The 25,652-nt window shown below is 43.3% G+C and overlaps 1 protein-coding gene across 4 annotated transcripts in view; it reads left to right on the top strand.

Annotated features, from left to right (window-relative positions):
* The window catches only part of LOC308394589 (receptor tyrosine-protein kinase erbB-4-like), a 388,448-nt gene that overhangs the window by 353,303 nt on the left and 9,493 nt on the right, over positions 1-25,652 (top strand). For 2 of the 4 annotated variants that reach the window (XM_080878981.1, XM_080878980.1), the window contains exons 21-26: positions 7,944-8,099; positions 13,260-13,335; positions 13,538-13,684; positions 21,982-22,079; positions 22,244-22,414; positions 25,132-25,417. In XM_080878981.1, the coding sequence (XP_080735107.1) occupies positions 7,944-8,099; positions 13,260-13,335; positions 13,538-13,684; positions 21,982-22,079; positions 22,244-22,414; positions 25,132-25,417 (934 nt within the window). Of the gene's footprint in view, positions 1-7,943; positions 8,106-13,259; positions 13,336-13,537; positions 13,685-21,981; positions 22,080-22,243; positions 22,415-25,131; positions 25,418-25,652 lie in introns of all 4 variants that reach the window. The other 2 variants (XM_080878979.1, XM_080878978.1) reach the window with 1 other exon arrangement.

Raw genomic sequence — 25,652 nt, 5'->3', positions numbered from 1 at the left:
GTCTTTTTCGACAACTTTTTGTCTTCCACCCTCTGCACAGCTGGTTTTTTGGACATTAACGGATTAAAACAATTAATAACAGCGCTGAGAGCCAGGATTTGCTTCGAACTGTTTGGCATGGGCGGTCCAGGCAAGGTAGAGTCAGCTACCCTCCTGGAAGCCCTCGCTGCCTGGTATTCTCAGCATCAGCATCTGTTCCCATCAAGCTTTATCACTAAATCATTCCATCCTCCCTTAAGAGAGGGACTGCATCCTCGTTGCCTTCACCCCAGTACACCAGTGTCACCTGTGTCTCCAGCAGCTCAGCTCCCAGTGTCACCTGCTCAGCAGCCACTCTCAGCCCAGTTAGCTCCCCCGCAGCCACTCTCAGCCCAGTTAGCTCCCCCGCAGCCACTCTCAGCCCAGTTAGCTCCCCCGCAGCCACTCTCAGCCCAGTTAGCTCCCCCGCAGCCACTCTCAGCCCAGTTAGCTCCCCCGCAGCCACTCTCAGCCCAGTTAGCTCCCCCGCAGCCACTCTCAGCCCAGTTAGCTCCCCCGCAGCCACTCTCAGCCCAGTTAGCTCCCCCGCAGCCACTCTCAGCCCAGTTAGCTCCCCCGCAGCCACTCTCAGCCCAGTTAGCTCCCCCGCAGCCACTCTCAGCCCAGTTAGCTCCCCCGCAGCCACTCTCAGCCCAGTTAGCTCCCCCGCAGCCACTCTCAGCCCAGTTAGCTCCCCCGCAGCCACCCTCAGCCCAGTTAGCTCCCCCGCAGCCACCCTCAGCTCAGTCTCCAGTGCCACCCTCAGCTCAGTCTCCAGTGCCACCCTCAGCTCAGTCTCCAGTAGCTCCAGTGCCGCCTGTAGCGCAGGCCCAGTAAGGCAAGGCAAGGCAAGTTTATTTGTATAGCACAATTTAACAACAAGGTGATTCAAAGTGCTTTACAGAGACATTAGAAACAAGAACAAATAAAAAGCATGATTTAAAATTGATTAAAACAAGCAAATAAACTAACTAATTAACAAACAAACAAACAAACAACAGTATATAAAATCAAAACAGATAAAATCAGAACAGTAGATAAAATCAGTAGTTAAATGTAAGTTTTGAAATTTAAGCTTAAAGTGTGGATTTGGTGCTTTATTCAAATGCAGCTGAGAACAGGTGAGTCTTCAACCTGGATTTAAATAAACTGAGTGTTTCAGCTGATCTGAGGCTTTCTGGGAGTTTGTTCCAGATATAAGGAGCATAAAAGCTGAATGCAGCTTCTCCGTGTCTGGTTCTGACTCTGGGAACTGATAAAAGACCGGATCCAGATGACCTGAGGGATCTGGAAGGTTCATACTGGGTCAGGAGGTCATTGATGTATTTTGGTCCTAAACCATTCAGAGCTTTATAGGCCAGCATCAGAACTTTAAAGTCTATCCTCTGACGGACAGGCAGCCAGTGTAAGGACCTCAGAGCTGGACTGATGTGGTCCACGTTTTTGGTCTTAGTGAGGACTCGAGCAGCAGAGTTCTGAATGAGCTGTAGTTGTCTGACTGATTTTTTTTAGGTAGACCTGTAAAGATGCTGTTACAGTAATCAAGCCTACTAAAGATGAATGCATGGACTAGTTTTTCCAGGTCCTGTTGAGACATCAGATCTTTTATCCTTGATATATTCTTGAGGTGATAGTAAGCTGACTTTGTTATTGTCTTAATGTGTTTTTCTAAGTTTAGGTCTGCATCCATCACTACACCCAAATTTCTCGCCTGGTTTGTGGTTTTTAGATGTATAGATTGAAGTTCTCTGGTGACCTGTAATCGTTTTTCTTTGGCGCCAAAGACTATTACCTCAGTTTTGTTTTTGTTTAGCTGGAGAAAATTGTGGCACAACCAGTCATTGATTTCCTCAATGCATTTACCAAGAGCCTGTACAGGGCCTCGGTCTCCTGGTGACATTGTGATATATATTTGTGTGTCATCTGCATAGCTGTGATAGTTTATTTTGTTGTTGTTTATAATCTGTGCCAGTGGGAGCATGTAGATGTTAAACAGAAGGGGTCCCAAGATGGAACCTTGGGGAACTCCACATGTGATACTTGTCTGCTCAGATGTGAAGTTACCTATTGATACAAAGTATTTCCTGTTTTCTAAGTATGTTTTGAACCAGTTTAGTACAGTTCCTGAAAGACCTGTCCAGTTCTCCAGTCGTTTGAGTAATATGTTGTGGTCAACTGTATCAAATGCTGCACTGAGATCCAGTAAAACTAGGACTGACATTTTTCCACTGTCTGTATTCAGACATATGTCATTAAACACTTTGGTCAGAGCAGTTTCAGTGCTGTGGTTCTGTCTAAAACCTGACTGGAAGGCATCGTAGCAATTATTCTGTTTTAAGAAGTAACTGAGCTGTTGAGAAACTGCTTTTTCAATGATCTTACTTAAAAACGGGAGATTTGAGATCGGCCTGTAGTTGTTCATTTGTGTCTTGTCAAGATTGTCCTTTTTCAGTATAGGTTTGATTACAGCAGTTGCTCCAGTGCCGCCTGTAGCGCAGGCCCCAGTAGCTCCAGTGCCGCCTGTAGCGCAGGCCCCAGTAGCTCCAGTGCCGCCTGTAGCACAGGCCCCAGTAGCTCCAGTGCCGCCTGTAGCGCAGGCCCCAGTAGCTCTGGCTCCAGCATTACCGGTTCCACTCGTTCACTCCATGCAGGGAGAAAGCCTAAGTCCTACTCAAGGTGCTTTTCATGGTTCAGCCGCCATTGGCACTGTTTGCCGCTCCAGGGCTTCCCCAGAGGCTAGGTCCCAGTCCTCAGCTGATGCTGGACCCCTGGAGTTTAAGCAGCCACCTGGGAAGTGCCCCGTGTCAGTGCTGTCTGAGCAGGGCCAGTGCTCAGCACAGCACCCATTTCCTTCATGTCTGCCAGTGGACTCCATGCCTGCTGGCTTTGTGATGGCTTCTGCTGGAGGGTCCAAGGGGCCCGTCCAGCCTTCGTCTCGTGTCTCCGCTGGAGGGTCCGAGGGACCGCTCCGGCCTTCGTCTCGTGTCTCCGCTGGAGGGTCCGACGGACCGCTCCGGCCTTTGTTTCCTGTTTCCGCTGGAGGGTCCAAGGGACCGCTCCGGCCTTTGTCTCCTGTTTCAGCTGGGGGGCCCGAGGAGCCCGTCCAGCAGCCCTCCTCGTCAGCTGGTGGTTCCGGAGAACCACACCAGCCTCATGCCTCGTCGGCTGGAGGGTCCGAGGGGCCCGTTCAGCCTCCTGTCTCCGCTGGAGGGTCCGAGGGGCCCGTTCAGCCTCACGCCGCGTCAGCTGGAGGGCCCGAGGAGCCTGTCCAGCCGCCACCTGCAGCCGCCTCGTCGTCGCCTGGTCCGGCTTCATCCGAGTCTTCGTCTTCGTCCTCGCCTGGTCCGGCTTCATCCGAGTCTTCGTCCTCGCCTGGTCCGGCTTCAGCCTGTGCTTCGCCTGGTCCAGCTCCATCAGAGCCTTCAGCCTCGTCTGGTCCAGCCTCATCAGAGCCTTCGGCCTCGTCTGGTCCAGCCTCCGTGTCTTCAGCCTCGCCAGGCCCAGCCTCATCAGAGCCTTCAGCCTCGCCAGGCCCAGCCTCCGTGTCTTCATCCACGCCTGGTCCAGCTTCTGCCTGTGCTTCGCCTGGTCCTGCCCCGCCTGGTCCTGCCCCGCCTGGTCCTGTGCCCACCGGGCCTCAGCCAGTACGCTTGACACTGGGGCGCCGCCGCTGCCTTCCGCGCGGCCGGCCCCCTGAACTGCTCCGTCGTCTCCTTCGTCGCCGCCGCTGCCTTCCGCGCGGTCGGCCCCCTGCACTGCTCCGTCGTCTCCTTCATCGCCGCCGTTGGCTTCCGCACAGCCGGCCCCCTGACCTGTTTGGACTCCTGTGCTGTCGGCCCCCTGGCCAGCCCCCTGCATTGTTCTTTTTTCTGGGCTCGTGTTTTGTTTTGGGGCTTTCTTGTGCTTTGGTGTTTTTGTTTCGTGCCCTCCTTCCTGGGCCCCCGCCGCCCGCCCTGGTCGGGTTGTTTTCTGTTTTGGGCGGTTTTTGGGTTTTTTTTCGTTTTCTTGTGTTGGGCTGTCGGGAGCCAGCCCTTGGGGGGAGGGTACTGTCAGGGTCCTGGGTCTCCTGACCCAGCGTTTTAGTTCTTTGTGATTTTTGTATTATTGTACTTGGTGTGAGTTTCTAGTTTCGATCCCTTGCCCTTCATGTTTCTCTATGTCCCCTCTGTTCTGTGTAAGTCTGTGTCTGCATGTTTGATTTCCCCTCTGTGTCTCTCGGTTCTTAGAGTCCTCTGCCTTATGGTTTATGTCTTTGTGTTTCTTAGTTGCTGTCTCCACTGTGTCAAGTTCGCGTCTCTGTGTGATCCTTCCTGTTTTACTTTGAAGGTCCGTGTCTTATGTGAATGTGTCCTGCTTTGCTTGTCTCGTCAGTTCTAATTTCCCCCAGCTGTGCTCTCCTTCTGTGTCTCATTCTCCTCGTTACTTCCCAGTGTATTTAGTCCCTGTGTTTCTCTGAGTCAGTGTTGCGTCGTACCCTCAACAAGCTGTGTGTGTTTTGCCTCCGTGTTACCAGTGTTTTGTTTCCAGTTCCAGTTCAGTGTTTTCTGCTTCAGTGTTTTAGTCCACCAGCGTTTTTGTTTGTCTTTTGATGCCTTTAGTTAGTAAGAGGGTTTCCAGCAATAAAGCGGCGCTTTAAGTTGAACTTCTGTGTCTGAGTCCTGCATTTTGGATCCACCACTCCTGCTTGCACGCCTGCCACACAGCCAACCATGACACGCTGTTCTCTCAATACCAAAAAAAATCACGTAATCCACGTATCTTTTCAATCATCTCTAATGATCTAATCACCCTTTTATTTCTTTATTATGCTCCATGACTCAGGACTCGGGTCTTGATTGAAAGTCTTAAACTGTCCACTGGCAGACGGACCCTCTCGACCTGAAACGCTGGCTGCCCCCAACGTCCCTCCCCCCGGGACGCTGCTGTTTATTGCCCAGGGTGGCTGAAAATTAATTGGCTCCTTGAGCTGCTCTACGTTCCCCGTCAGTGCGATGGCCTCCCCTCATTGCCCTGTCACTTTAAGTCGAAGTGTATTAATGGACTGTGTGGGCCATTGATTCCTAATTTCTCTCGACGTCAACAGACGGGATAAATACGCCCGAAGTCGGTCGTCTTCTGGCTTATTGTAATCAGCATTGTTATTGATCGCCTGCCCGACCCCCCCCCCCCCCCCCCGAAGTAATCTATTTTAAATACACTTTCAGTAAAAGAGGGGTGCTCATTGCCTAGTCAGGACACATTGTCTTCATATTAGAGAGGAAAGCCACAGATGTAGAAAAAGGGAGACAGGAAATACAAGTAGGAAGTGTCCTGAACTGGGAGATAACGGAGAAAGCAAGTGAGAGACATGCAAACTGGCCGATGGATGCGTTTCACGAGGAGCTGGGCACCGTGGTGAAATATCGCTTGCTTTTGCGTGTAGGTGGTGGTCTCTGGGTGGTCACTGTCAGTGTGAGTGCGTGTGCATATGTGTTTCTACACATCTGTCTCCCCGAGACCAGCGGATGATGGATGAGGACTCAGCTACCAGCGAGCCAGACGTTGGAGCGATCGATTTATCCTCACATTCGTCTGGGAGGAGGAGGCGTGCGGCGGCTCGCCACGGTGAACATTTCAACACAGTGTTCCTCGATATGTGCCCGCGTGTCCACGAACACACAGGCATATACTGTATTTTCATAGTAAGCATTTCAAATGGGCAATGATTCTCTCGCACCAGTGGATGCGTGAGCCGTGGTTTGAATTCCTCATTGTGCGCTGACCATAATGACCACCAAGGTGTTTTCATTGATCCGCCTGCAAAATGGCATCCACTTGTTTAACATCCAGAGTAATAATGCTTCAGCTGGCCCAGCCTCGCCCGTCTACCTGTTCATCTGGCAGTTTTCTTCAGATATGACTGCACAAGACAGGAGAAGAGTGAGTGTTTGTGCTCACACATGCATGATAAGACGTGCTTGTTTGCGTGTGTCTGGCATTCTCTGCTTGACTTCACGTGTGTCCATGCGTGCGCTTGCACAGCCACAAATGGGTTTTTGTGCGACTGTCAAAGAGCCGCTGCTCCGTCCAGCCCATTGAGCAACAAATTAGGGCCGCAAAGCAAAGTTGTCTCCAGTCTAAGCTTTGTTGTTTTTCCCCTTACTCGCTTTGCTCATCAGGTGTTCATAATCAACGTTAACAAATCAGCAGGGCATCCATTGTTCTCCCTGCCCAGCCATCTTGAAAATGGCCCCAATTACTGAGGACACCAAGGCGACGTGTCAGTTATGAGTGAACAAGATTGCATTTGACTTGGACGCGTTACAAGACGTAGGTACTGATGTTGCACACTTCGGTACAAAGCCAGCACCTGTTTTTGTTTTTTTAACAATATATTGTGAATGTCAAAGAGCTTCTAGAAGGAAATTTCTCCACCTGGCAGTCATTTCGGTAGTGCTTCGGGGCTCTTATTTTAAATCCACTGTCAAAATGAATATGGAAAGAGCTTTTCTGTTATCATCGGGGCATAAAAACTGTATAAAGCCACCAGTCTAATGTGACAGAAATAACTTTTAAAAATGGGTATTCTTCCTGAAAAAATTGGCTTTTGAAGCTTTTTCAGGTCACACTTCTTCTACGCATGCTCGCCATTAAACAACTCTATGACTTCATTAAGAGGTCAATCAGTATTGCTGACGTCACACCATTCATAATGAAAAACTCCATGCATTCATCTTTTATTCACATATTTGTTACTATCAAAACGAGAAGATAGAAATATCTTGAGCGACCCCTCGTTTCTTTATGTTTTGCTGCTTCAAAACAGCTTTCTTGTAATTTTTGTAGGGTATCAAAGTTTTTCTTTGGACATTGGCTGCTTTTTCACTCATTTTGAGTCCAGACCTGACTATCTAAGGAAACTGTGGAACACAGGCAACCACATCAGTCTCGGATTGGCCTCCCCAGAGCCCGGATCTCATCATTATTGAAGCAGTGTGGGATCACATTGACAGAGAACAGAACAAAATGCAGAAACACCAAAAGAAGAGCTTTGAGTGTCCTTCAAGAAGCCTGGAGAACTATTCCTGAAGACGAATTAAAGAAATGACAAGAAAGCTGCCTAAGAGAGTTCAGACTGTGCTGAAGAATAAAAGTGGTCACACCAAATATTGACTTTCAAGCTCGTTATGATTGTACAAACTCTGTTTTTGCCTTATTTACTGTATTTACATGTGCGTTTTCAAATGTTTCAATAAAACACTGCACCTCTTTCCCATTCCCTTGCAAAATATAAAGACATGAGAGGCAGCTCAAGACTTTTGCACAGCAGTGGATGCCACCAAATAGTTATAAATGTCGTGAAACTATACTCCAGCTAAGTTAGTTATTTGCTGTTTGTTGCCATTTTTGCATTTACTGGATTCTGTTATATGTTTCTATTAAGGTTTCCACTGAGCACATCTCTCTTTCTTATAAGGTCTCTGGCGTTTACAGCTTCTACGTTTAAAATGTGTGTCATCATTGACTCAGTGGCCATGAATATCAACAATTCAATGTTCTCTAACCACAAATCTGTGGTGACATCACTGTCATATGAGTGCTCACAGTTTGGGAAATTTTAGACTGAGAAATGTTGAGTTTTGTTTTTGGACTCTGACAGGCAGATCGTCTGCGCCAAAAAACTGACATCTCTGAAATGCTATAAAAGCCGACTTGGAGTCTCCATCTCTTTGAGTCATGTATATGAGAAGTTCTAACAATGAATGATTGAGTCTAAATGTCTGCTTGGATGTGCAGTTAATGACAATGACAATTATGACAATAATTTTATGTTAGTGCTGACATTTGCCACATCACCGATCTCAGACTGCTTCAGTCTTGAAATTTAAAATGATGAATGACTTCATGAGAGGATTCGCAGTCAACTCTTTCTCTCTCTGTCTCAGGGAATGATGTACCTGGAGGAGAGGAGGCTGGTCCACAGGGACCTGGCAGCTCGGAACGTGCTGGTAAAGTCTCCCAATCACATCAAGATCACCGACTTCGGCCTAGCCCGACTGCTGGACGGCGATGAGAAAGAATACAACGCAGACGGGGGAAAGGTCGGTGTAAGTGGAAGAGTGTTAATCTTTATGTGTGTACAGCGCAATTTCACATGCGGGACAATTGATATGAAAGTACTAAAACTACAAGACTTGTGACAGGGAAAACCGTACATAAATGACACTTTTCACAATAATATACATTAAATTCAGTTCATTTCAATTCAGTTTTATTTATATAAACTTGTCTCACTTTATCTGAGCAAAATCACAGTAACTGTTGACTCGAGGCGCTTTATATTGTAAGGTAAAGATCCTACAAGAATACAGAGAAATCCCAAACAATCAAACAAACCACTACAAGCAATCACTTGGTGATGGTGGGAAGGAAAAACTCCCTTTTAACAGGAAGAAACCTCCGGCAGAACCAGGCTCAGTGAGAGGCAGCCAACTGTCACCCTATATCAGGTGTGCATAATTATTAGGCAACGTCCTTTCCTTTGGCAAAATGGGTCAAAAGAAGGACTTGACAGGCTCAGAAAAGTCAAAAATAGTGAGATATCTTGCAGAGGGATGCAGCAGTCTCAAAACTGCAAAGCTTCTGAAGCGTGATCATCGAACAATCAAGCGTTTCATTCAAAATAGTCAACAGGGTCGCAAGAAGCGTGTGGAAAAACCAAGGCGCAAAATAACTGCCCATGAACTGAGAAAAGTCAAGCGTGCAGCTGCCAAGATGCCACTTGCCACCAGTTTGGCCATATTTCAGAGCTGCAACATCACTGGAGTGCCCAAAAGCACAAGGTGTGCAATACTCAGAGACATGGCCAAGGTAAGAAAGGCTGAAAGACAACCACCACTGAACAAGACACACAAGCTGAAACGTCAAGACTGGGCCAAGAAATATCTCAAGACTGGTTTTTCTAAGGTTTTATGGACTGATGACATGAGAGTGAGTCTTGATGGGCCAGATGGATGGGCCCGTGGCTGGATTGGTAAAGGGCAGAGAGCTCCAGTCCGACTCAGACGCCAGCAAGGTGGAGGTGGAGTACTGGTTTGGGCTGGTATCATCAAAGATGAGCTTGTGGGGCCTTTTCGGGTTGAGGATGGAGTCAAGCTCAACTCCCAGTCCTACTGCCAGTTTCTGGAAGACACCTTCTTCAAGCAGTGGTACAGGAAGAAGTCTGCATCCTTCAAGAAAAACATGATTTTCATGCAGGACAATGCTCCATCACACGTGTCCAAGTACTCCACAGCGTGGCTGGCAAGAAAGGGTATAAAAGAAGAAAAACTAATGACATGGCCTCCTTGTTCACCTGATCTGAACCCCATTGAGAACCTGTGGTCCATCATCAAATGTGAGATTTACAAGGAGGGAAAACAGTACACCTCTCTGAACAGTGTCTGGGAGGCTGTGGTTGCTGCTGCACGCAATGTTGATGGTGAACAGATCAAAACACTGACAGAACCCATGGATGGCAGGCTTTTGAGTGTCCTTGCAAAGAAAGGTGGCTATATTGGTCGCTGATTTGTTTTTGTTTTGTTTTTGAATGTCAGAAATGTATATTGGTGAATGTGGAGATGTTATATTGGTGTCACTGGTAAAAATAAATAATTGAAATGGGTATATATTTGTTTTTTGTTAAGTTGCCTAATAATTATGCACAGTAATAGTCACCTGCACACACAGATATCCCCCTAAAATAGCTAAAACTAAAAACAAACTAAAAACTACTTCCAAAAACATTCAGCTTTGATATTAATGAGTTTTTTGGGTTCATTGAGAACATGGTTGTTGTTCAATAATAACATTATTCCTCAAAAATACAACTTGCCTAATAATTCTGCACTCCCTGTATATTCATTATATAATTATATGTAATTAGTTTTTAAAGTGTTTGAATTGATGATATTTGTTACATTTCTTTTTTCCATCCTTAGTTTTATTTCTAGCTCCACACTGGCCTTGTTAGCACAGCCTGATTAGTTTCATAATACATCTGTGCGCAGCTCTTGTATATTAAAATACAAGCACTTAGAGCACTTACAGCGTTAAAAGAAGACAACAGTGGAGCAAATCAGAAACAACCTGACAGCTCGTTGATTCACGAGAGCTTCCTTATTACCTCCCAATCAGTGGCTTTACAGTTAAAAAGGAACCAGCTGTGCGATTCTTTAAATATTGATTGGATCATAATTATCTGAGTGCACAAATCAGTAATTAGTCCCATTTCACTGCAGGGCAACCTGCATGTGACGAATAAAGCTTTGATTGATTGATTGATTGATTGATTGATTACAGATTAATCACTCAGTAACTGTTTTTGTTTTGGAAGGAAGCACCATACTAGATGCATACTACTACTTCCTTGTTGGATAAGGAATACTTTACCATTAACTACCTTTTCTGTATCACCATGAGTAAAGAATACTTATTAGTTACTTATTTCCTAGGGACTGTCACTTATTGGTTTTTGTCTGTTCAATCAATAAGGCAAAGCATTTAAAGATACAGTCATATGAAAAAAAGACCCCGAGCTTCAAAAATGACACCTCACGATTCGGTAGATTGTAGAACCAAAAACTTGACGGAAGGATTTTCAGTCTCTCACATCATTGTGGAGAAAATCTAAATCGTGCTGCCATGTTCTTTTTAAAGAGGAGAAGAAAGGCACAAGTCACACTTGTTCAGTGTTTTTCTACTTCTACTTGGGATGGGTCTCATCTCAAGAACGACGAGTCAGCATACAGAGAGGAGGTGCAACAGCTAACGGACTGGTGTAGAGTTAACAACCTGTCTCTGAATGTGGATAACACAAAAGCGATGATTGTTGACTTCAGGAGAGCACGGAGAGATCACTGTCCACTTACCATTGATGGATCATCTCTGGAGGTCATCAAGAGCACCTAATTCCTTGCTGTCCACCTGGCAGACAACCTCTCCTGGTCCCTCAAGACTCGCTCCATAACCAAGAAGGTTACAGCATCTGTACTTCTTGCGGAAGCTGAGAAAAGCCCATCTCCCTCCATCTATTCTTACCACGTTCTAAAGTGGGATTATTGAGAGCATCGTGAGCAGCTGCATCACTGTCTGGTATGGTAACTGCACCGTATCGGTTCGCAATACCCTATAACAGATAGTGAGAGCAGCTGAGAAGATCGTTGGAGCCCCTCTCCCCTCCATCGCGGACACTTATAGCACCCGCTCCATCCACAAAGCCACCAGCATCGTGGAGGACCCCACACACACTCTTTACCCTGCTGCCTTCTGGAAAGAGGCACCTGGGACCTCACTACCAGACTATGGAACAATTAAAAGTGTTACCATAGAGAGCTTTGAAAACTCCAGTCAAAAGCCGGCTCAGACAGTCAGGGGCTGCATAGCTGTAAAGTAAAGAAGACACAACCTCTGTTACTCTATCATCACTCATTTCAAATGTCAGCACAGCCAGTCACACACACGGCAGAGTTGCAGTGATTAATCTCAGTGTGTTTTTCTTTTGTCAGACAACTTTGTGAAGATCAAATAATGATCTTATCGGCGTCAGAGCAATAGCGGAGAATTACTTTTCATGTCACTTAGCAGGTAGTATCCGTACCCCGCGATCAAATCACTGTTTTGTGCCCGTTTAGCGGAACAAAAACAGACACACGTGTAAATGAGAACAACAAAATCATAAGTGTGGCTTTGTTTAATCACAGCAGAGGTAACGATGGAGATAAGGAGGAACGTCAGCGGGGTTACAGCACCGTGTTGGCTCCATCTGGCCAGATATTAATTGCCAAGCTTAATTTTGCTGTTTATCAACCCAAAAAAGGGAGAAAAATAAGAAGAAAGGCTGTCGTTTTCATATTTCAGTCATTTAGACGCAAGTAGTTATCTTTACAAGAGCAAAACAAAACAAAAGCACTGTGATTACAGTTTCAAATTTAGAAAAATTAACGCTTTTTGGTTCATGAGCACCTGAAGTAGCATGGACGTACAACAAAAACCCCAAGGAATGTGTTATGTTGAGCACATTTGGTCAGAAAAAACAGTGGTGAACTTTAGCACAATATAATTTAGAAGCACTTCATGCAAACAAATAACGTAGCCGCAGCTCCCAATCAGTTTGTTTTGTTTGGGGAACCAGTCTGCATTAATTAGAATCGCCTTCTCTTTTTCCCCACCCCACTCGAGACTTCCTATGCAAATGTCCTGATCAACTCCCTTTATTAAATTGGCTCATTCATCGCTACACCCATTCAGTTGGAGGCCCGTAGGTAGCCACTGCATCTTGAGTTGGAGCAGTTATCTCTGGACACGAAAAGGGTGGTGGGAGTGGGAGTGTGGTTGCGGGGTGGGGGGGCAGTATTTTCATAAACCAGGCGAGTTTGATTCAGCCATTCTGAGTGATTGGCTCCATGTTGGTATTCACTGATGCCTGGAAGAAAAAAGAAAAAGAAAGAAGGGTGGGGGCTGTTGTCAGCACATCTACACGTATGCCATAAAAAATAGACGTGCCGTGGGAGATAAATCAACAGAGATGAAAGTGGAGGTGCCATACCACATTTCCAACCTGAAGCAGTTTCATTTCCTCCCTTCCTGCTCATTTCCCCAAAGAATGTGTGTGTGTGTGTGTGTGTGTGTGTGTGTGTGTGTGTGTGTGTGTGTGTGTGTGTGTGTGTGTGTGTGTGTGTGTGTGTGTGTGTGTGTGTCTGTCAGGCTACCAAACGAAGGGAGGGGCTGGATTTTAAATGACCTCACATGCAAAAGGACACATAATTGCCTTGCTCAGTAGACATGCTGAAAATCCAGTCAATATGGAAATCACACAGTGGTCGGGATTTGGCGCGACGTCTGCCGTCGTCCTTGTCGGGAATGTCGAGAGATCTGCTGTTATTACTGTTTCGCACCCCTTCCCGCTCTCTTTAGGCTGCTCGGATAAAGTGAGACAAATGGCCGATACAATCTCATTTAGCATCTTAAAAAGCGCACTCGCTATTGATGATTTCTGAGTCCAATCAATCACAATACTTGAGTAATATTGAGCAAAGCAACACTATGGTTGAAGGCGCTGTCGATTGCCCAATAGCTTTTGAATGCTGGAGTAAAAGAAATGGCTGCTTTTGAGCAAACCAGCATAATGGAAAGTTGTCTGCAATTCAGGTATAAATGGATCAGATGAATGAGAAGCTAATAGTTCAGATTTTAGTTGTTTTATTTTTAATGTCTCTCCTCAGATGCCCATTAAGTGGATGGCTCTGGAGTGCATCCACTACAGGAAGTTCACCCATCAGAGTGACGTGTGGAGCTACGGTGAGTGTATTTCTTGTAGGCGTCAATGTTCCTCGTGCTCCAGCGACCTCAAATCCTGTTTAGTGTATCTGCATTTGCATTTTCACCCGCTCCCTGTCTCCTGTCGTTCTCTGGGTCCCTCTGCCTCACCTTTCCCATCTTTCTCCGTCTATCTTATTAATATTTTTGTTTTTCTACTCCTCTTCCGCACAACACACTCCAGGAGTGACCATCTGGGAGCTGATGACATTTGGAGGCAAGCCTTACGATGGGATCCCCACGCGAGAAATCCCAGACATCCTGGAAAAAGGCGAGCGCCTGCCCCAGCCGCCAATTTGCACCATAGACGTCTACATGGTCATGGTCAAATGTAAGAACACACACACACACACACACACGCACACACACATGTCAGACTTCTTCCTGTGTCTGAAGCAAAGTGATGAGCGGGGTATAATTTTACATGTGAAAAGAAATGGCATAGATAAGCTTGCTTCTGATAAACATATCTATAAATAATAACCACATGTGAAAGTCTATTTACGCATTTACAATTTAGTTTAAGTTTATTGCTGCTTTGCCAATAAACATGGCTTCCCTGCTTTTCATTTTCTTAATATGTATCTGGTGTCAACAGGCCACCAGCTTACAATAAAACTGTCTGAAGCTAAAAGCAATGACAATGACATAACAGCAGAACCTGTAATATTTACTAATTAACACGTAAACACACAACAGCGTTAAATTTGCTTGGCTCTCGAGAGCTGCAAGTTCTTTGGAAACTAGCATGAAGTTACTAAACTAGAAAAATAGCTCATAACTGATCAGAAACCCAAAACTTTTTATTTTTAGATATAAAGAGTTTATTTAACCATGCTTTCTCCACTCTACAAGTTAGGCTTGTAGATTAATTTGACATGTGAACAGAATGAATTGAAATTAACACATAGATCCTCCTGATAGAAGAGCGTCAGAAATATTAAAAGTTATATGTGATGGCTTAATCATTCCATGGATCTTATTGGGGTTTGGACACATATCATGGTAGGTATCCTCTAGAGACAGCATATAAAAGATGTAAACCTTCATGATATCAGTTACTGGATATGCTACAGTAATATCAGGGAAAACAGTGGATGGAGACCATGGAATGACCAATTTTACTGCAACTGTGTGCAATGAACTTGCACTCTTGTTTCCTTTGAAAAGCTTGCTTTCAAAAATTGAGACCAGATCTATGATCACTCCCAGTTGGTGGTCATCTCTGAGTTGACTTTGGTGTGTTAAGACTGGCAGAATGGGGTCAAGTTTGCAACTGCATCAATTAACTGTGATCTGTTGCTATCTGCTTCACTTTTGCCATCTATGTACTCAGAAATTCACATTAACTACTTAAATTTAGAATCCAGCCTGAAATTAATACGTTTGAAATAAATAAGTCCTCTGCAAACAGTGACGTGTTTGCTAAACAGCCATTTTACTGTTAAATGGCATAGGTCCTAGCTTTTATATTGGAATTTAACCAGAATACAACCAGCGGGCAAACAGCTCGGTCGATTCTCCTACTACAAAGAGACGAGTGTAGAATGACTCAGATTTATTGCAACCTGTTGGAAAGCTATCCGTGTTTATAAATTAGATGGTAATTATGTTTAAACCCTAGCTATTTGGAGTCAGGTTGCCTCCCACCAGGAGAGCTGTGCAATGTGGTCAAAAGTGGTTACAGTAACTCCTTGCAATCAATCAACAAATGCAAAACAGAATAAATGTCACTGATTCAACATTGATTATTTTCCATTTCCAAGAAGATTGCTGTCTTATTTTTACTCTAATATGACTGCTGTTTTGAAGCTTTTGGTGTTTATAGCATATGAAGCTAATAAGCTAGCAAACTTGGCCAATAGCATGTTTTGCACATTGTGTGATACTGAGTAATGTGCAAATTTTGTCAGGCTGAAAACAGATGTGAAACTGTACTACTGGAGTAAATTAACCAACTCCTTGGAGTATGTCTCAGTATGCTGCTATTAATCTAATGAATGCCAAACAAGATCATCCACAATCAAAGTAGTCTCACCTCTACAAAAAGCGGATTTTTAAACCTTAATATAAATGGCTGAGTTATATGAAATGGCACCTACTGTAAAGATGTCATAAATGAAATGAAGGGAGCTTTAGAGACCAAATGCATTTTTGTACCAGCATGTAAACCTGTTTATTTCTGCTCTAAAGTCTATGGGCTCTGTACTGTTTTTGGAGCCTTCCTCGAGTAGTCATTAGAGGAGCTACTGCCTCGGCCCCAAAGTTTGCTGCTTGGTGTTACAAAACTCTAGATCCATATTATATATTAGTATATAAGTTTTAGCAAATTCCTTATAGCAGTCATTCAAATATTGTTGTTGTCTAAGCAACACATAGCAGCATGAAACAATGTTATAGAGTAGCACTCCAATAAAGCACGCCTCGTGGAGAACATGATCAAATTTATTTTTATGCCATGTTTATTCACTACTGTAATTCGGCTTAAAGTGTCACGCATGAGTTGTAGTTTAATAATAAGGCTCAGATGTTAAATATTCATCTGGTGAGATGTTAGTTGGGCTCTGGGGCTTCATTTCAAGGCTAGAAGAAAAGCTGGTATATGGAAAGAAGGAAAGTAGATGAGCTGTTGTCATGAAACTGTGATGAGATGCTGGTTTATGGTCTGCAGCATACAGCCCAGCCCTCACTGGGGATAATGCCCACATCCTTGTTGGTGTCATCCTCCATCTGGACAACCACATCTCCCCAAACGCTCCCTCAAGCCAGTACAGCTCATCCAAAAATCCGCCTTCTCCCATCCTCCCCAAATTCTCCCATGTCTTTCCCATCTTGCAATCGTTCCCCTGGCTGAATTCTGTACCCTGTTGCTGGTGTCCATGGCTGTGGAGGGACCCTCCCTCCCATATTTCCAGGAAACTGTCCAGACTTGTATGCCAAACCATGCTCTGAGCTGTGCCAGCCTTTGGCTAGTTGGCTGTCCATCCACGCACCAGTCTGGTATTCACGCCGCCCTGTCTGAACTCAAGTATGTCGGAGTGACTTTTCTGTCACTCAGTCTTCTGTTGTCTGAAAATCTCCCCAAAAATGACCTCACTTCCACTCCTCCCCACTGACTTTCTTGTTTTCCCTCTTTACTTGTGATTCTCAGTTATTTTTAATTATCTAATCTTTTGTACCAGTGTTGTATCTCAATACATTCTTATGGCTGCTTGTAGCGCAGTGAATTTAAGCTTAGTCTACTGTTCCACTCATTGTAATTCACTCTGCAAAAGCTTAAAATGGCAAATGTGTTGAAAGAGAATAATGTGATCCAGCTTAGAGCTTGATATCAAAACATATTCCCATGACAAAAATGTTAATCCAACCGAAATGTCATAATATCTAATAGTTGCCAATGGCTTTTGACAGCACAGAAGCAAACCATGAAAGCCCTGCAGCCATTTAGCCTAATAATGCCAACTTATCCTCTCTTTCCTCCTGGTGGAGAAATGTAATTTTTATGTGCTATGCTAATTTGTCTGGACGTGTCTGGACACTAATGTTGTAAATGCTGAGGTCAGAGAGGTTCATTCAGCTTAACAAGCAGCAAAAATGCTTATCTACACCTGATTTATTAGGGTAGATGTCTGATACACAGTACACCACAGAAGCTTTGAATGCTAAAAGTAAAGGGAGAATGCTTTCAAAGCTGATGAGTTTGAAGTCAGCTGTAGTATGAGTACCCTTTGTCAGTTACATTTCTGTAGTTTTGCCTCTGTACACCATCAACATATGATCGAACTACTGAATTTAAGCTACAGTTCACAGGATTAAACAAAAGTGTTGCTTTAACTGTTTAGGAATTACATTCATTTTTATACATTGTCTCACAAGTTCCATAACCGGTGTTGGTCAAGTTAATTGAAAATAGTAATTAGTTACTAATTGCAGATTACTTTTCCAATAAAGTAATCCCGTTACTTTACAGGTTACTTATTTTCAAAAGTAATTAGTTACCTTACTACTTAGTTACTTTTTAAAAACATGATACATAAAACCATATAAAGCAATAGACCTTTCAGCCCAATTCTTTTTTTTTCATAATCAATCATATAAAATCTGTGAATTCCACATTCCTGTGGCAGCGTGCTAGGTGCTTGCTCAGATTTGAAGTTTAATATTTACGCTGTAGAAAGACGATTTTTCCAAATAGTAATCCCTTACTTTACTTGTTACTTGAAAAAGTAATCGGATTACAGTAACACACTACTTTTAACACGTTACTGCCCATCCCTGCCCATAAGTAACTGAACAACTGAATGACAAGCAGTTTCGTGGTCAGGAAAGTGCTGTTCCCTCATAATTACATGACAAATTAGAGAACCACCTTATAATTTTACTTTTAATTTAAAGATCACAAATAGCTCTTTCAAACTATATATAATCGTGTAACATTTTTATCAATGCTTTCTAATTATGTGTTTCTGCTGCACCACCACTGCTCTCTCCTCGTCATCTCCACCTCATCTTCTTCCTCCTCACCACGAACCTCGTTTCCTGAGCTGACATCAGGGCTCTAGCACATGAAAACATTATTATTTATCCCTGGTATTGTCACCGATACTTATTGTCAGCAGATTAGACTTTTGACCCTCTCACATCCTCATATCAAATGAGTCGATTTGCTAAGTATCAGAGTCCAACAATGTTAGATCCACTTCAAAGAAAGTTTGACATACACCAGCTAACAGAGGCTAACTCCTGCTAACAGCGGCAAAAACAGCAGCACTTACTGATGGAAAAGTTTAGGATATACTCAACAACTCACCTCAGTATTACTGTCAAAGTAAGCTTTGCTGACTTTCTCAAAGTTTTAAGCCTCCTCCAGAGCAAATAGATGTGGACACTTCTCACTTGGCATATTGACAGCTGAGGTAAACAATAGTTTCTCAAGGCAAAGAATGGGATATTCCACAATGGCCAAGTCAGTGACCTGATCATAACCCAAAAGAGCATACTTCTCAGTTATTAAATGCAAACCTGAAGGCAGAGAGACCCACAAACAAGCAGCAGCTGAAGGCTGCAGTAAAGGCCTGGCAGAGCATCTCAAGGGAGGAAACAGGATTTGCTGATATCCATGGATTCTAGACTTCATGCAGCCACTGACTGCAGCAGATTTTCATTCACATATTAAAAACAGTCCCTATATTTAAGATTGTATGTCTGATTACTTTTGAACCTCAGAAAAAGAGGAACTGTGTGTAAAAAGAGCTGTGATTCCTGAACAGTTAAAGCAATACTATCATATTTCACCCAAGTAGTGACCGGATGCTGTAGAACTATCTTTTAAATTCCGTGATTTGTAGTAACAACAAGCACTTTTTTATTCTTGGTTGTGCGTGGTGTGTTTGTCACTCGTAGTCATTGTGCAGCTGACACAAATGTCGTTCCACTTATCCTACTCACTATATTTCACCCTTATTAATGTAGTTTACATTAGTGAGTGGCTGTTTTAACACCATGGAGGAAAAATCATAGAATAAGTGATTCTGACTTTATGTGATCCCACACTTAATCAGGGGCAGGGCTCCTTGTCTTCTTGTTTTTTGGCATTACCTTTTAATTAGTAATTTTATATTACTGCTTATCATCCCAGCAGGTTTAAAATCTTCAGAAACGGACTATTTTTTACCCACCAATTAGCAAAAACTAACAGTGAGCGTCGTGATCAAAAATAACCCAAACAGGTCAGGCACAGAGTCCAAGTAGCGGGAGAGTCACACTGCCCAGTCAGAAGCCGGAAGCAGGCTCAGCAATCGGCCACATTAATTCTAATTGCATGTTGACTGCGAGCCGTTTGTTTGTGATCTCATGGGCCGTCACACTGCGTGCCCCACCGCTTCTGCACCACCCCAATAAAAATGAAATAGCGTTTGATCGCTGGAGTAATTACACCTCATTTAGGTAATGTGCCTGCATGGGGCGTTACAAGTGGAAATTTGAACAAAGTCAAACAGGCGAAGTGACAGCTGAAAGGGTCAGGCTTTATTTAAGAGGAGCTAGATTAAAAGTGGTGCCCAGAATGTAAGAAATACACATAAGACTGCAAATTTTTAATTCGATAAATGCCATTAGAGTATAGCAAGGTATATGCAAGTTTTTTGTAACATAAATACATGAAAAAGCAAACAATAACATACAATAAACCCCCTACTGGACTGCTGGAGACACCTCACTTTAGCCATCGATGCTGCAGAGTGTGTTATGGAGATGTCGACAGTGAAATCAGCAGCTCTCCTTGCTTACGATCTAATCCGAGCTAATACACCACCTGGCATTTTACCTTCAGGGGTTTGCTGTGTTTACTGCTGCAGTAGCCTGAAGGAGAGAAATGTGGTTTACAAAGTAAAATAAAAAAAACTTTTTTTATTACAACCTCTGAGTTGCCCTTGAGCAAAGCAGTAGAATTAAGTCAAAGTGAACGGCACTGTTGCTCATTCAGCATTCCTGAAATAAATGAAGGTTGAAGGTACACAGTGGCACAGCTTTCATTGAGTGCTTTCTCTTAGATAAACCGCGCACAGATAAAAGTTTAACAAAGCACTACATTATCCAGTATAAAGTGATAGCTGGAAATGTCCCCTTTTACCATTTCTTACTGAAGTGTATTCATGGAGCTGTTGGATTGCACCAAAATGACACTTTTTTTGTTTTTATCCAACTGAAGAAACAGAATATTCACATTTAGTGCGATCTAGCTGAAATTCAATTATTATTATTAAATGGTATTTCATGCAAGAGAGCTAATAAAGACAAATTAAATACTCACAGCTCTCATATTGATGTTTAAAGCGTTTTTGATTGATTCACAATATCAAGTCGTGCACTGAATAACACGCAAGGAAACATTCCACCCTAATCGCTGTCGGTAGATGCCGGTTGCATTCAAACAACACAATGAAAGACACTCATACCCTGACAGTTGGTTATTAATATTATTGCATGGATGTCAGTATAATTTGATTCTACCAAATTAAAAAGAATAACTGGGGAGAGAGAGGGCAACCATCCTGTAGGAAAGTAATGGAACAGAGGGAAGAAGACACGTCTAGGGAGAGCAGCGGCTGATGAAGATGGTCGGGCAGGCTGAGATGGAGATTTATGATCTATTCATAACGCCTGTCTAGCATTTGATCATGGCTAATGTATGAAAACCACCATGGTTACCTTAGAAACCAGTCGCAACCCTGCCATGCTCATGCATCATCAGTGTCCTCCGGTATTTAGAGACACATCACTGCACCCCTGGCTGTATTCTGTGATATGCCAGCTGTTTGTCAAATATTATTTTGGTTTGAGTAACACTTTGCAATAAGAGATTCAAAAGTGGGGAACAGGAACTACTGAGTAAATATGCTTTTACACTGGGGATAAAGACGTTATTGGCAAGTGTGACGTAATCCTGAAGCATTGAGAAATTATTGAGGACCTCTAATGATAAATCATACAGGAGAGGGTAGCACTAACAAAAAGACAGGAGTCAGAGCGGTGGAAGAGTGGAAAATGCTAAGATTTTTACTGGGAGTGACCAGAATGGTATTCATTATAAATGAGTACATCAGAAGGACAGCTCAGGGTTCAAAGATAACGTTAGAGAGGCAAGGCTGAGATAGTTTTTATTGGACAAAGGGTGTAGAATATGGAGATGGAGGAAGGTGGGGGGGTACCACAGAGGAGGTTCGTGGATGTAGCGAAGGAGGACATGCAGAGGGTTGGTGTGCCAGAAGAGGTTGATAAAGGTTGGGTAGGATGTGGGCAGATTATCTGGTGTTCCTACACATAAATGGACCAGCCAAAAGAAGAAGAAGAAGGGGAATGTAATAGCAACGTAGTCCTAAAGTCATGATGAATGGCTACATAACTACTGATTAATTACTGAGTAACTACTGAGCAAGTATGTGTTTACAATGGAGTGTGGAGGAATGACTGCTAAGGATGACAAAGCAAAGAGAAACTGCTGAGGAACTATAATGATACATCAACTGAGCAGATAAAGAAACAACAGGTAAAGTAGTTCTGAAGTTATGAGCAACTACTTTGTAACTAGTGAGTAACTGCTGAGTGATATACTTAATTACTTGAGGTAATAAAAAAGAATGACTAAGCAGCAATAAAGAAGCAATTAGTGTTTTGTTCTGCTGTGTTTGATTTATTGAGAATGAACTCTACATATGAAAAAAAAATGGACCTTTCCGGATTTACGGATGATTATGAGCTAATCATTACCTTATGATTCACTAATAGTGTGTTTAGCAGCTGGCTCTTAAGTATTTAATAGCCCTGGGTCAAGAGTTATTAGGGAAGTACTAAAGAACAACTCATTAACTATCAGACTGTTCCTGATTTGTTGTTCCTATTTCTTTAGCAACTATCCCCCTCTTAGAGTAATACACAGGGCTGACAGGAAGCTGCAAATGCAGTAAGAGGCTCAAGAGTAGTCCTTCTGAAAAATGAGCAAAGAAAAAGGAGACAGCTGGGATAAAGGTTAAGGAATTGTAGACAATTAATAAACTTCTCTCTGTATATTTCTCTGCTTCTTTTTCTAACTCCACGGCATTCTTCCTTTGCCCTCTTTCTCTTCCCCAGGCTGGATGATTGATGCAGACAGCAGGCCGAAGTTCAAAGAGCTGGCCGCCGAGTTCTGCAGAATGGCCCGTGACCCACAGCGATATCTGGTGATTCAGGTGTGTCCTTTGATAAAAACTTTCCTTTGTTTCTTTTCTCTGCAAACATTTACATATCGTGCAGACACAAAAGTATTATCTGATGCATCTCTCGCTGCAATCTGTATGCTGCTGGAATTAATTTGGTGCTCGGCAATTAAAACTGTTACACGTGTATAATTCAGGGAGACGACCGTATGAAGCTTCCCAGTCCCAATGACAGCAAGTTCTTCCAGAGCCTGCTGGACGAACAGGACCTTGATGACTTGATGGATGCCGAGGAGTATCTGGTGCCTCGAGGTTTCAACATGGCCACTCAGTCATGCACGACCAGGCCTCGTGTTGACCCCAACAGGGTAAGACCACTGACGAAGACTGTGTTATACTGCATTTTGGAAGCATTTGTGTGCCAAACACTCCAAAGTTGTTAAGCATCATAGATGATCTCCAGCAAAAAACATCTTTAATTTTGTGTACGTGCCTCTTCTCTTTTACTGTCCTACAGTATATAAATGCTCAAGGTGGTTAAGAACCTGCAATACACTGATGATTTCCCTCTACTAATAACCTGCCTCCATCATTTCCATCACAGTGTGTGTGTCTTAAACCTGGACTCTTTATGCAGTAGCTCCCCAGGCCCCAGGTTTCATTACTCAGAGCGCCATAGGCAAATAACAAGCCGCTATCTTAAAATGCTGGAGTCGTTTACAAATAGACAATGAGCACAGGCTGGGCTGCTTGCTTTGCAGCATGCACCATGCGCTGCTGGCCAGCCCATGGCTCCGCATCTTATACAACTTTAGCCCCACGACCTATCCATTTGCCAGTGGCTCTTTGTTCCCTGACAGCTGCTCACATACGCCAAAAAAACCCACACATGATAATCGAGTCAAAGTCCTACTTGTTTAAGGTCAACAACCAGATTGGCAATTGAAGATCTTTTGATTTTACAATCAGAAGCTGCCGCGTGCCCAAGCAGGGAAGGTTGTGCCGCCTCAGACACAGTCCGATACAGACGGTTATCTTATCTGTGCTGATTTGCTCTCACTCGCTCACACTTGAAAAGACGAGCCGATAATGACTTGCTTTGAAGAAGGGATGAACAGAGAAGTTTGGAGGAGGAGGATGCTGATTGCAGTAGAGGGAAAACCGTAGGAGTAGGTGGACGAATATAACCCCGGGACATTTCCCTCTTTTCTGTTGTGTTTTGTAGATCTGCTTCCCGTAATTGCTGCTGTAGCGCTAGCAGCTGGCAAGAGTGCAGAGAAGTTGGCCTGGATTAAATAGCCTGCAGCAAGCCAACACAGCTCCACAAGAAGCCCTTTGCTTCATTTGTCATGTTTTGTATGGGCCTTTTTTTTTTTTAAGGTTCAGGTGTTTGTATCATAGCTTTGCCTGGCTGCCCCTCACAGTCCCTGGTGGCTGATGACTACACCAGCAGAACTTTGTCTGAGAATTTTACTTCAAAAGGCAGCAGCATGGGTTAAAGCCTCACTGCTTTGCCGCAGTTGGAACAAAAGTTGTGTACGCTAGCTTAAACTTTGTTGTTATTAGCTTATTTGCCATAGATATTATATCATCAAAGAGTTAGACAGTACCCAGAGTACCTCAGACCAAAGATATTTACAGCTAAGTTAATTCAGAAAGTATCTTAATCAGAATTTCTGGCAGAGAGCAGAATTCATGGTTCCATCAATTACAGCAAGTAATTGAACTGAAGCAGCAAACTGCCACTACATTGTACGGTATGATGTTCTTTTTATGAAGTGTTGTGTTAGTTTTATGCAGATGTAGTGGAACTCAAACCTTCCACAAAGTTCAGATGTTGTTTCATCAGTCCACAGAATATTTTCCAAAATTGTGGGGCATCATCAAGATGTTTTCTGGTCAATGTGAGACTTTGTGTTTTTGTTTTTGGTCAGCAGAGGTTTTCTCCTTGAACTCTCCCTTGGATGCCATTTTTGCCCAGTCTCTGTCTTATTGTTGAATCATAAACTTTGACTGCAGTTCTTTAGATCTTGTTCAGTCCACTTTTGGTAGGCCATTCACTCCTGGGAAGGTTCTATAACCGATTCAATTCCGATTCACAAGGTCCTGATTCGATTTGATTCAATTTTGACTCAGACAGTCAGAAATATTTTAATTCTGATCATTTATCAGTACATATCCATATTTTTTATGTCTATGTATAAAAACAAAGCTGATACTTGAGACTTCATCAGAGGTTTAAGCATCACAGCAGATGCCTATGTGTCAAAGTAACTGAGGATAAAACGCAGAAAAACATGAAGGAGATTTTCCTGCCCTGGCTTTTTATAGCAGATTCTGCAGTAGAACAAAAACTGAAGCAAACCATGAATCAACCTATGAACGTATTACCTGCTGCTGCTGAAGTGAAGCAGAGCAAAGTTACAGAGGTGTTAACATCTTTCTGTGGAATCCGTTCACCTGCTTTTTAATCGTTTAGTGTTTTAACTCTTTGGCAGTTTTTGAAATAGTTTCGTGAGCCTGAGCTGAGATTCTGGCATTTCTGGCAAAATACATTCACATTTAAAAATTGATTCAGAATTTTTAAGAATCAATATCACATTATTCAAACTAAAATCAATTTGAAACGGAAAATTGATTTTTTTTATACCCACCCCTAATAATGGCTCTCACCGTGGTTTACCAAAGCCTCAGAAATGTTTTTTATAACAATTTCAAGACAGATAGATGTCAGTTTGTTAAATCTTAGCATGATGAATTGATATTTGAGATACTTTGGCCTACTTCACTTTGCCATACAGGTTCTTGTTAAGTGAGTTTTTGATTCAGTAGGTCTGGTAGTAAGCAGGCTTGGTTGTGGCTTTTGAAATTGAATGTAACTTTACAAAAACATGTGGTTAATCACAGTTAATTCGTGATTTAACAATCAAGCAGGGCAAAATAGCCTTACTTGCACTTCTTTAGCAGAGAATCAGCTGTGTCATACACTTATTTGCTCCGACTTGGACTTCATGGCCCCTCTTGAACTCATGCTATGCTCAGTTTTTCTTATCTTAACCCCAATCCCTGCCTCTCTTTACTGCAGAATCAATTTGGCTATCGAGATGGTGGTCCAAATGCTGCAGAAGGACCCTTGGCAGGCACACAAGCTTGTGTGAACCAGGATGCCACAGGTGGCCCGAGCCCAGTCCTGGAGGACCAGCGTTGTAATGGAAGCCTGCATAAGAAGAGCCTGAGCCAGGCTGGAGGGGAAGACAGTGGGGGTCAGAGGTACAGTGCTGATCCAACCATCTTTCTGGGAGAGAGAGCATTGAGAGGGGACACTGATGAGGACGGATACATGACGGCAATGAAGGACAAGAGCTCCTCAGGTACTCATAGTAAAGCCTTATGAGACTGTTGTGGCCACTTGAATCATTTAGAAGATAGTTAATCCAGTTTAATTTTCCAGAGTATACATTAGAAGCAGAATTGCTCTAAAGAAGCTAAAAATAAGTTCAGGTAGGAATTCTGCAGTCCTGCAGGGTATTTAATAGTAATGATGCATAAATGCATTTTAGGAGCTGTATTTAATCCACAGCACATAGTAGATAATATTAAACTTTA

The sequence above is a fragment of the Rhamphochromis sp. 'chilingali' genome (genome assembly GCF_963969265.1).
Source record: "Rhamphochromis sp. 'chilingali' genome assembly, chromosome: 3".
Lineage (NCBI taxonomy): Eukaryota > Metazoa > Chordata > Actinopteri > Cichliformes > Cichlidae > Rhamphochromis > Rhamphochromis sp. 'chilingali'.
This window is presented reverse-complemented; position numbering and strand designations above follow the sequence as displayed.